The following is a 12879-nucleotide window of genomic DNA, read 5'->3' as shown; positions in this document are numbered from 1 at the left end:
ACATCCAAAGTGGTCTCACCTGCTGAGAGGTCTAGAGATTGAAAGGCCGGAACCACAAATTCCTTATTGAGGTGGAAACGAGAGACCACCTTGGGAAGGAAGCCAGGGTGCGTTCGAAGAACAGCCCTGTCCGGATGAAAGATTAGAAATGGGTAGCGACAGGAAAACACCCCTAAATCCGATACCCTACAGGCAGATGCTGTAGCCAGAAGAAACAGTCTTCGCAGTGAGTCATTTTACATCTACTGAATCCAGGTGATCGAATGGAGGTTCCTGAAATGCTTGGAGAACCACTGGCAAATCCCACAGAGACACAGGAGGGACAATGGGAGGTTGTATTCGTAGAACACCTTGCAGGAAAGTGCGAACATCCAGTAGCTGAGAAATTCTGCACTGGAACCAGATGAATAGAGCAGAGACATGCACTTTCAGAGAGGCTAGGCGGAGTCAGAGATCCAATCCAGCTTGAAGAAAGGCAAGGATTCTAGAGCCCCTAAAAATCTGAGGGTCCTAGTTTCTAGTAGCACACCACTGGAAATATGTATGCCACACCCAGTGTTAAATCCTGGCTGAAGCCGCTCTGAGCATGGTCTGGACCACAGAGTTAGAAAACCCTTTAGATCTTAGGAGGGAAGTCTCAAGAGCCAAGCAGTTAAAGACAGACGGGCTGGGTCCGGATGTAGACAGGGACCCTGGGATAACAGGTCTAGTCATAGATGAAGATGGAGAAATGTCTACAGAGAGACTTTGATGTTCGGAGTACCAATGGTGTCTGGGCCAGGCCAGAGCTACCAATAGGACCGTGCCCCCTTCTTGCTTGAACTTCCAAAGAACTCGGGGCAGAAGGGACACTGGAGGAAAGAGGTACACCAAATGGATGGTCCACTTCACAGATAATGCATCCACGAAGGCTGCGTCGGGGTCCCTCGTCCTGGCCCTGTACAGTGGAAGCTTGTGGTTGTGTCGTAAAGCCATGAGGTTCACGTCCGGTAGGCCCGATTTGTCCACCAGGAGCTGAAAGACTTCTGGATTGAGAGACCACTCCCCTGTATACACGTCGTGACGGCTGAGGAAATCCGCCTCCCAATTGAGAATCTCTGGGATGAACGCAACTGAGATGGCTGGAAGATGGCATTCGGCCCATGTGAGAATGCGGGACACTTTTGCCATTGCTGACCGACTTCGAGTGCCTCCTTGGTGATTGAGGTAGGCCACTGCCATGGTATTTGCAGACTGTATTTGTAGTGGCCTGCCCTCAAGAATTTCCTGAGCCAGAGTGAGGGCTTTGTAAATACCTTGGAGTTTCATGATGTTAATTGGTAAAATCGCCTCGGCTAGAGTTCAGCTTACTTGGAAGGACTGCTGGCCGGTCACTGCGCCCCACCGGCGGAGGCTTGTGTCCGTGGTGAGGAGTGTCCAGTCCGGGATGCAAAAGGGACGACCCATGTTTAGGTGGGAAATCTGTAGCCACCAGGATAGGGACAGGCGAAACTCCGGAGAGAGGCCCATCATCTGGAATCTGAGCAGATGAGGCAGTCTGTTTCACCTGGAGAAGATCAGGTGTTGTAGGGGTCTGGAGTGAAGCTGAGCGAACTCCACTATGTCGAAGGTGGACACCATGAATCCCAAGGTCTGCAGTGCAAAGTGAATTGACACTCGGCGACTGTGGAGTAATCTGCACACTTGGTGCTGTAATACAGGGATTTTGACTGCTGACCGGAAGATTCTCTGAGCCTGAGAGTCCAGGAAGGCTCCCCATATGTACCATTCTTTGAGAAAGGGTCAGGGAAGAATTTTTCCAGTTGATCTCTCAACCGTGCTTTGGTTACTTGAAGACGGTAGTGAAGAATTTCTGAGGAGCTTGCTAAGAGCAAGAGATCATCCAAGTATGGGAGCAATCTGATCCACTGACGACGAAGATAGGCTGCCATAACTGCCATGATCTTGGCAAAGAGAACCTGTATTGCTGACTGTCGCGTTCTCAGTGCAATTTACATAAGATTTGTCGCACCTGCCACAAAGAAGATTGCGTATAATTCTCCTAAAGAAACAACGAATAGTGGCTGTGGCGTTCAAATCATACTCCAGAAGAAATAGATTAAATATAAATGCATTTCACTAATTAAAGAGACATTTTCATGTCATTAATTTGACAAAAACACATTAAATACTAAACATATACATAAATAACTCTATGGCTGTAATACTTTAGATTGCATAATATATGTAAAGAACATGAAAAAAAAAATCTTTATCCATATATAATTAATCCGTTTTTCTTATGGTAAGATGGGAAGAAACAGAACGTTACAAATAACTGCAACAATAGTTACTATCCACACAGATTGAAATGTGCAAGTTGCACTATGTAGAAGTTCCACACTCTCAAATATGTTGGAAATCACAAAGGTATTATAACCAATATTGTTTAAATGAAATGCATATTAAATATGCAATGTGCTATTTGATGTCCCTTTCAATAGGTAGTTATGGTATATAATACCTGGAGTGTGTTATCCGTATCGTTGTAGTGATGGATGCCGCAGGTAATGCTGACAATGTCCTCGCGGTTATAACGTAGCTGCCGGCAATTTAATCTCCCTATGTAGGCTTAGTATGCAGATATCACCACTATCCATCTGAGAGTGGTGGGCGGCACAGTAGTCTTGGCAGTGTGGCACCCTCGGTTATCATGGCAGACACAGAAACTCCGCACTCTGCGGGGCAGCTCATTGAAAGTTAACTGCTCGCCTGGGGTGGTGGGCGGCACAGGTGTCTGGCCAGTGCGACACCTCCGGTAATCGAGTCTGCCTCGGGATCTCCCAACCATTGCTAGGCAGCTATTCGGAGCTTAAAGTAAATTATAGTGGTGCGCTCTGGGACAGTAAGTAGATGTAACTTAATGAAAGTGTCAATGCATTAGTGATTATGATTTGACCAATGTCGTGTAGATAGATACCAAAGTCCCAATTTAACGGCTGAGAATCTGTCAAACTGTAGGCAGGGTGTTCTTAAAAAAAAACGTTGTTATAAATAATTGACTGGATGGTGTTACGATGTTTATCCTTATCCGGGATTACGTCTGTGGAGAAGTAATGCTATCTCTCATCTAAAAAATGCCCTTGGATGGTCCCATCGATACAGCTGTAATATTATCTGTAGGATGGGTGTTCTTACAGTGTGCTTCGAGGTACCAGAACCGCCTTTAACTCCTCTCCACCTCAAATATAATAGTGGCACAGTATCAGGGATCTTGGAAAACGCTATCATGCAGATAGGTAAGAAGGAATCGTACTTACCCCGTATGTTGTATTGCTCCTGCTGGTTCTCCTCGTCCCGGTGCTTGTATGGATATATATGAGGGGATATGGTGGGTAAGGAATGCTGATGTGCACTGTTATAAGCTGAAAACAACTACAGACTCCGGTCTGAATTGAACTACTTTATTTAAACTGAATATAAAATCCAGTAGGTCATATCATCTAAAAAAAAGCTTCCTGATATAGGAAACATATGGCTGAGAGCATAACCAATATGGGAATATACAGAAAAAATCTCTCATAAAAAGTCCTTGTCAATAGGGGGCGTGTCCCAACGCGTTTCATCCGTTTTTCGGGGACTTTTTCAAGGGTGCCCACCCTCCTGTTTAGTCTCCTTATATAGGCTGTGGCTGTCTGTGGTTTCTCTATGTGCTGCGTGCACTTCCTGGTTGCGCGCACACGCACACGCGCGTCATAGTCTCTCAGTGCTGCCTGGCACTAGAGTGTGTATAGGACTCTCCATATGCTGGCCGCGCATGTGCGGTCTCCGGCGGCCATTTTGTCATAGGTACAGCCCAATGTAACAACGCTGATGTATTAGCCAGCGCTGGATTGTGCATAGGAGTCCCCATAAAGTGTCCGCGCATGCGCGGTCTCTTGTGGCTATCTCTAGCCCTGCATCCTATTGTTAATAGTTCTCTGCTGACACTTTATTGTATGTCTAAACGGAAGCCATCTTGTCTATGATTATTAGCAATATTTACACAGTTGCACAATCATAATCATAAGGTGGCTGTTCTAATAAGTAGTGATAAATAATTAATAATTAATATGGTGATTCTTTCAACACATTACTGTCCCTATTTTCCATTACCACTCCTATAGTGACCATATTGCACGTATTGTTATCCCTATACCGCTTGGGTGACGTGTATATATAAGTATATATAATTATATAATTGTGGATCATATAATCAGTTATGGATAACTATATAACAAATTCTATAAGGAATGATTATAGTTCTTCCATAGTATATGATTATAGGTGAACCAAGGTACTATTAATTAAAACAAAGTGCTGGCATTCATTCATTCACGTAATTAGTTTTGAATAGGGTTATTAGCGTAAGCATAAGAGGAGGATTATATCAAGATCATATTGATTGCAGTACAACAAACTAAGAGCAATCATCCCATGTATAAACATAAATACTGGTCCTTTATTCATTAACATACGTGCAATATGGTCACTATAGGAGTGGTAATGGAAAATAGGGACAGTAATGTGTTGAAAGAATCACCATATTAATTATTAATTATTTATCACTACTTATTAGAACAGCCACCTTATGATTATGATTGTGCAACTGTGTAAATATTGCTAATAATCATACACAAGATGGCTTCCGTTTAGACATACAATAAAGTGTCAGCAGAGAACTATTAACAATAGGATGCAGGGCTAGAGATAGCCACAAGAGACCGCGCATGCGCGGACACTTTATGGGGACTCCTATGCACAATCCAGCGCTGGCTAATACATCAGCGCTGTTACATTGGGCTGTACCTATGACAAAATGGCCGCCAGAGACCGCACATGCGCGGCCAGCATATGGAGAGTCCTATACACACTCTAGTGCCAGGCAGCACAGCAGCACTGAGAGACTATGACGCGCGTGTGCGCAACCAGGAAGTGCACGCAGCACATAGAGAAACCACATACAGCCACAGCCTATATAAGGAGCCAAAACAGAAGGGTGGGCACCCTTGAAAAAGTCCCCGAAAAACGGATGAAACGCGTTGGGTCACACCCCCTATTGACAAGGACTTTTTATGAGAGATTTTTTCTGTATATTCCCATATTGATTATGCTCTCAGCCATATGTTTCCTATATCAGGAAGCTTTTTTTTAGATGATATGACCTACTGGATTTTATATTCAGTTTAAATAAAGTAGTTCAATTCAGACCGGAGTCTGTAGTTGTTTTCAGCTTATAACAGTGCACATCAGCATTCCTTACCCACCATATCCCCTCATATATATCCATACAAGCACCGGGACGAGGAGAACCAGCAGGAGCAATACAACATACGGGGTAAGTACGATTCCTTCTTACCTATCTGCATGATAGCGTTTTCCAAGATCCCTGATACTGTGCCACTATTATATTTGAGGTGGAGAGGAGTTAAAGGCGGTTCTGGTACCTCGAAGCACACTGTAAGAACACCCACCCTACAGATACCTCGAAGCACACTGTAAGAACACCCATCCTACAGATAATATTACAGCTGTATCGATGGGACCATCCAAGGACATTTTTTAGATGAAAGATAGCATTACTTCTCCACAGACGTAATCCCGGATAAGGATAAACATCGTAACACCATCCAGTCAATTATTTATAACAACGTTTTTTTTTAAGAACACCCTGCCTACAGTTTGACAAATTCTCAGCCGTTAAATTGGGACTTTGGTATCTATCTACACGACATTGGTCAAATCATAATCACTAATGCATTGACACTTTCATTAAGTTACATCTACTTATTGTCCCAGAGCGCACCACTATAATTTACTTTATTACAATTCAGAGAGGGTGGGATACCTCTATTGGTGGCGCAGCTAAAGACAATTTATACGAGAGACCCAGAGCGCTGTAAAACCCTACTTGTCTAAGCTATTCGGAGCTTGGCTGCTCTCGTGGATTACCGATAAGACTTGCAGGTAGCAATCAGTAATTTGTAGAATGCAGCGCGCAGCCGGAATGTACTGTATGGTAGATGTATATGAATATAAGCTCAACGCGTTTCCGTGCTCAAAGGCACGTTCGTCAGGAGCAAAATAATTTTATTATATTCTACACTGAGGTAGAAAGTACGTCTACCCATGGAAGAGGCAAAGGATTTGCAGGGAGTACCTGCTGTGGCCATCCCATAGGGGGAGCTACCACAGGGACCTCTAGGTGGTCCACAATTTGTGCCTACACCTGTGAAAAAAGCTCAGGCTGCTTGTTATTCTTGCCTTTACTAGACATAGCTGCAAGGATAATTGTAGCACACAATCTGGCACAGTGTAGTGCGCAACACAGATATACAGTATGTGATAGCCCTCACAAATATAGGTAGATGTGAGGTACAATGAACCCCCTATACCTCAGTATGCCAGAGTTATAATGAAAGAAAGGGAAAGGTATAAGCTGACAGTTGTAGAAAAAATAGACAGCAGTGCTAGCACAAGCCACATACAATGCAGAGCATGCAATATAACTGCATGGGCACTAAATTCAACTACACAGACCGCAGTGGCTGGTAGGAAATAGCGCTGTATAACCTGGCTCCTGGGAGAGGTTTACAGGGAGACCAGGCCCAGCGTTCCCGGAGACCTGAGGCTGATGCAGAAAATGGCTGCCGTCAGTCTCTGAGAGGGTGGAGGGTGAAGGAGGAGCAGCTCAGGGGCGGCAAGACCGCAGTGGAATGGCGCCCTGAGCTGGGGGAGGGGCCGCCGGAAGGGGGCCTACTCCCCTATGCTAACATCAACCACCGAGTCCCTGGCCATTGTATTCTGTCCCCTGTGCCAGTATAGTATACCTTGGTGGTCTAATGGAGTCCCGGACGAACCGGTGTCCACATCAGCGCCTCCAGTCTGTCTCCTGAGACAGGAGGTAAGAGGGGACCTGCCTTACCTGTCCCCTTGAGTCCCGGCTGCAGTCTGGGGTCCATGGAGCCCTGCCAGCTAGGTCCCCCCGGAGCCTCGCCGAGATTACTTAGCCGAGGGCTGGAGTCATGGCGCCGCGGAGGGGTGATGGAGCAGCAGTGCAGACGTCCAGAGGACTGTCTAACGCTGCTTGCTTTATTATGAAAAACCTGAAAGTAAAAATAAATCATAAAAATAAAGCTAGGGCTGCTTATAGCAGCCCCATTGTTCTAACGGTGATCCAGCTCCTGACGGAGTTGCCTTCAGGCTGTGGATGGGGTATATGGGGAAGGACCGGAGCACCCTGGGATTGAAAAAAAAGCTTTGCTGTTGGCGTCCTGTCCTCCAAGTTCCACCTACACCACATTATCTCCCTGTGGAGCACTATGGACCCTGAAGAAGAAATATCGTTCACTATGAATCATGCAATCTACCACCCCTCAACAGCCTTCTAAACTATAGCTGCCTTCAGTGCAAATCATTGGAGAAAAAACCCTAATCAGAGGCAGAACTAATGAGTGGTGGGCCCAGGTGCAAAAATATGCTTTGAGATCACCCCCCACCCCTAAAGAAAAACAAAAGGCGGCTAGAACTTTGTTGCAATGAGTGCCTGTGCAACATCACTACACTACTGTACATCCCTCTATATGCTGTACGTTAGTACACTACATCAAAGCACTACATCCCCCCCTATACGCTGCACTTACATCACTACACTACCTCTCAACACTAGATGACTACCCTGAATCGCTGCATTGCATCCCCCATTCGCTGCACTATACAACTAAACTACAACCGCGCCCGCGCCGCCGCCCCCCATTCATATGCTGCTCTACATCACTGCACTACATCTCTGGGCAGCACAGTGTAATGGTCACCATTACTGCCTCACAGCACTGAGGTCGTGGGTTCGTTTCCCACTATGGCCCTACCTGTGTGGAGTTTGTATATTCTCCTTGTGCTTGTGTGGGTTTCCTCCGGGTGCTCCGGTTTCCTCCCACACTCCAAAAATATACTGGTAGGTTAATTGGGTCCCAACAAAATTAACCCTAGTGTGTGTGTGCATGTGATAGGGAACATAGAAAGTAAGCTCCACTGGGGCAGGGACTGATGTGAATGGCCAAATATTCTCTGTAAAGTGCTGCGGAATATGTGTGCGTTATATAAATAACTGGTAATAATAATAATAATCTCCCTATACGGTGCACTACATAGCTACACTACATCTCCCTATATGGTGCACGACATCACTACACTACATCACATCCCCTATATGTTGCACCATCACAACACTACATCCCCCTATACGCTGCACTACATCACAACATCCCCCTATACGCTGCACTACATCACTACACTACATCCCCCTTCATGCTGCAATATATCACTACACTACATTCCACCCATAAGATGCACTACATAGCTACACTACATTGCTACAAACCACTTACATAGGCTTTAGAACTTGCACCTACATGTGATTTTCTAGCACAACAGAATATAAGAGACCTTTCTGGCTAAACAAAATGTGGATAATGGAGCATGTTAAAGAGGATGTGTTGACGTAAAGATATGAGAACATGCTTTAGTTTAGCCGCCTAAACTTTATCATCATCAGTTAGGAGCAAACACATTATGGAGCAAATTTCTCACCAAAGATGGATCCTCATGTCGATACAAGGTAACAGCAGGGACTGCTGGTAGGCCCAGCCATGGTCCAAGTGTTAGTGTCATACTGTCACACTTCGTTGCAGCCTAGTTCATAAATAAAAACATAAATAAAATTAACATATTAATTTCTCATGGAAATAATCATTTAAAATGAACCCCAAGTACATGGTTACAGCAAGTAAGCCAACCTAGACCAAATTAGCCCAAATTTGCAACGTGTGAGTTCCCACTGACCAAATTGGTCTGGATTTGAATTATTCCCATCTGAAAATGCAGTTGAAAACTGCTTATGACCATTATATTGGCTGAATGCAATAATGGAATCCCATGTGATATACATTCATTTGGAGATTTAGCCTGACCGCTGCACAGTCTGTTCCAGCTGGTCACCTATACCTGTGGCCAAATCCATCACGGATCCAGATAGTCAGCAATTAGGCTTATTGGCTGAAACTTAGCAAGTGGCACCAGTCAACCAATGGAAGACACTTTTTTTTCTTATGGATTTCTAAATAATTAATTAAATTGCATCTGCCAACGTGACTTCAAAACCAGCGTTCCACTAAGTATTATCAACATGTACCATAAAATGGATGTAAGAGTTAAGAGCAGCTAACTGGAATGTCATGACCGCCTCAAAGGCTAAACTGATTGTTTTCATAGACTCCAATGACTGGAGAATTATAGCCGGGTTATTACACCCATTAGTCTTTATGTTCTTTTGTTGCTTAATTGTGTTCCAATATTCACAACCGTATAGCTACAAAAGGATTATACTACAATTACTAATACCATTGTCAATTAACTGTAATATAGCAGCATAGGTCATCAGCAGATCCAAGACATTTACATACAGCAAACAGCACAAACATAATGTACCTGGTAACTAGCAATAGACCTGGATATTTATATAAATGTAACATGCTACTCTATACCACAGCTCTGATGGTCATGGGGCAGGTCTATGGAATATTGTTTTCCTTAGACAATACCACTGTGCAAGTAAAAATGGAAATAAATATAGTGGAAACGGGATCACTTACCAGCACAGAAGTACTGACATGACCTAGCGCCAAGGTTGCCAAATTTACTCTGAGAAAGAAAATAAAATATTTTAATGTCAATTAAGTATTTATTGCCTTCCTTCAGCCATACTCTAATCTTCTCTATAAATATTTCAATGGATATTGCAGAAAGCAATTTTCTTTCTGCTAAAAGATTTTTGCTTACTACATTGGACGGGAGAGAAGGGGCAGCTGTTGCCGTACAGCACAGTATTAAATATTAAACACTGGCAGCATAGCTGTACCTCGCTCTGTGCTAACAGCCTGGACATAAACAAGCCATGCTGCATCGCAACCACAACTACTACCCAGATCTCAGCACTGTCTTCAAATCTGGTTGCATAGAAAATGCCAATAAATGTGGGCAATTAATTGCGACAATAATTTGCTGGGTGAATTCTTTGTCCCCAAAAGATTATAGCAGAAAAAGTGTTTAAAAAAACTGACAATACTATGTCCCCATTTGATTTGGGGATTCTGAAAACAAAAAATACTTTGAATCTCAAAAGAAAAACTACAGTGCATTTAAAAACACCAATGTATACCAAAACACCAAAACAAAGGATTAGCCTACCCCTCTACATGCAGCCATATACTGTACTGGTCACACAGCTCTTTTAGTCTCCCCAGCTTGTCAGTATGTCCTGCTCCCGGAGTACCTACAAAGCACAGAGTTTACCAAGCACAATTACATACAGATCACTAGTTTTCAAACTTACAATATCTCCCATAAACTGTAAACTAATGCATGTGCACACTGTATTCTTACTCAAAATCTCAAGTGACTACAATGGAAACAGTCAGATATTACAGAAGTGGTTGTGCAGGGGTGACCAGGATGTCAAAGTCTAAGGGGGAAATGGAATTAGCTGCCAGGTTCCGTTATAACCTGGCTCGCTAATGCATTGCGGGATATGCAGGCATGGAAAATCTTCACTTGTTTTAGCTTTCACCCCATAGAGATGCAAGCAAAAAAGAAGTGAGGTTTCTGTACTGTATAGTCTGAACCCTGTGCAGATAGAACTTCACATGGAACGGATTCAGCCCCTATGCCTGTAGATTTAATAGATTCTTAGGGGTAAATTTACTAAAGTGAGAGTTTTTAGGAGAGAGTTTTAAAAGTGATGTTGCCCATGGCAACCAATTAGATTCTAGCTATTATCTTCTAGAAGGTGCTAGTTAAATGTTAAGTAGAATCTGATTGGTTGCTATGGGCAACATCACTTTTAGAACGCTCTTCTAAAAACTCTCACTTTACTAAATTTACCCCTAATACCTAGAACCACATTTGATGCGTAAATGTTGAATTGCTTATCATTTAATTTTATTTAGCAGCAATAAATGTTTGTTTTTTTTATTTAAAAAAGACTGGAATAGAAGGAAGAGTAACACACCAGCATTGGCCACCAGGAGGAGAGGCAGCTTTCCAGATTGGATGTCATCCTTTAGAAGTCGATCCAGTAAGGCTACATCCTGGAAGTACATGAACATAAGAAATTGATGATACTATTTTAATAATTTTAATTCTGAAACAAGATGTAAAGGAGTAACGTAATGGTTTAAAGCAGTTACACAATAGCTTGACTGTACATAACAGTAACTAATCCTAAAATAATACAGTAGTTGAATATCACATTGCATTGTATTTTGCAACATTCCAAAAAAAAGTTACTGAATATATCTGTCCTCCTGTCTGTCTTCAGCGCTGCCCCTCTTACCCCTCATCTGTCTATTGCTCTAATCAACACTTGATTTTAGTGTAGATAACGCTTGGCATCACAGGTTTTCTTTCCATTTTTACGATTGTACTTTCTGGGACGTCCTCATATTTTCTCCTCTAGTAGTGTGTTTTTTCTTTCTGTGTGTGTCCTCTGCATCCCTGTGTGCCTTTGTGCTTCTACGGTTATACATTTTTCATTGTTGATAATGTTGTTATTGGTTATTTCAGGAGTGTCTGTGTTATCACTATGAGGTGATATGTGAGGAGTACGTATGGGAAATAACAGAAGTGTTTGGAGACTGTAGATGTGTGTTACGTTGGAACTCTCTGGAACAGACATCACTAACACTGGGAGGAAGGGTCAGTGTTTATACCAACTGTCATTAAGGAGGAAATGTATTATTAGGGCACATGTCGTTCTGCTAAAGCGGTTCCTGCTTCGCCTCTTATTGAAGTGATGCAGGAAGCAATAACACTAAGAAATATTATCATTTCCGTCACTTTATCGTAGTGCTGATGCACTGTGTCATGCCTCCTGGCTAGCCTTAATTCGCATTCGCAGAAGTATGGCGCATGTGTGAAGATGTGCCGTCAGGCACCACTGGACTCCGTACACCTACTGGGAGGTAATGTGTGAAAAAATTATAAGCCATAATAGTGAGCTTATTGTTTTTTTAAGAAAAGCTGCTGGAGTACCAATGCCATACAACTATATGGCGGCAGCGATATCAATACATGTATGTAGAGACCATAGAGTAAATGCATTAATACATGTTGCTGATCATTATAACTGTCATATTGTGCTGGATGTTCATATTCTTTATTTCAGTCCTATCAGGTACTAAAGAACTATTGCAAGAAGGGGGTTATATAGGGAAGGAGCTACATTACAAATGCACTGAAGCAGTGCAAAATCCTGCATTGCACCCGCTATACCCCAAGGTAAGTAGTGTCCCCCAAGAAGTATATTAGAGATATATAAATATTTGCACACTGTTACAATATGGTAAAAGTAAATTCTATTGTCAACGCCATATTTTATATTTCTCACCAACATGTATATTTACATTTATGTGGGCAGTCATTGCTAATCACACAGCCCTGAAACAGTCTAGCAATAATAAACATTTAATTATATATAGGACAATTAAAGTCAATTAGAACACTACTCTCCACATCTTCAAGGGATTAAACATCTTGTAGGTATAACACTGTGATCGAAGCACAAGAAAGAAAAAGGATTGTGCCTAGACATTACTGAATATTGTTATTAGAAATTACCATCTGATGAGGAGATCCAAACATTGTATTGCAAGGCACACGACACAAGCATGACAGAGGAAGTCCAAGCTAGAGAAAGAGAATAAACTTGGTCATACACTGTACACTGCACATACAGGAGTAATACAGGAATATGAAGCATGCAATGTTCTCTAACAGATATGTCCATCTAGCAGCAGCAGGTCAGCC

General features: G+C 42.8%; 1 protein-coding gene across 1 annotated transcript in view; it reads right to left on the bottom strand.

The window, feature by feature from the left end:
- The window catches only part of PDXDC1 (pyridoxal dependent decarboxylase domain containing 1), an 87257-nt gene that overhangs the window by 21825 nt on the left and 52553 nt on the right, over nt 1-12879 (bottom strand). Inside the window, exons 7-11 of the mRNA XM_088474219.1 lie at nt 12691-12759; nt 11084-11162; nt 10264-10348; nt 9669-9717; nt 8608-8709 (exon numbers count right to left, since the gene is read on the bottom strand). Of these exons, the coding sequence (XP_088330345.1) occupies nt 8608-8709; nt 9669-9717; nt 10264-10348; nt 11084-11162; nt 12691-12759 (384 nt within the window). The remainder of the gene's footprint in view (nt 1-8607; nt 8710-9668; nt 9718-10263; nt 10349-11083; nt 11163-12690; nt 12760-12879) is intronic.

The sequence above is a fragment of the Taudactylus pleione genome, unplaced genomic scaffold (assembly GCF_031769625.1).
Source record: "Taudactylus pleione unplaced genomic scaffold, aTauple2 ptg000149l, whole genome shotgun sequence".
NCBI classification, from domain to species: domain Eukaryota; kingdom Metazoa; phylum Chordata; class Amphibia; order Anura; family Myobatrachidae; genus Taudactylus; species Taudactylus pleione.
Note: the sequence above shows the minus strand (reverse complement) of the source record. Positions and strands in the feature narration are given on the sequence as shown.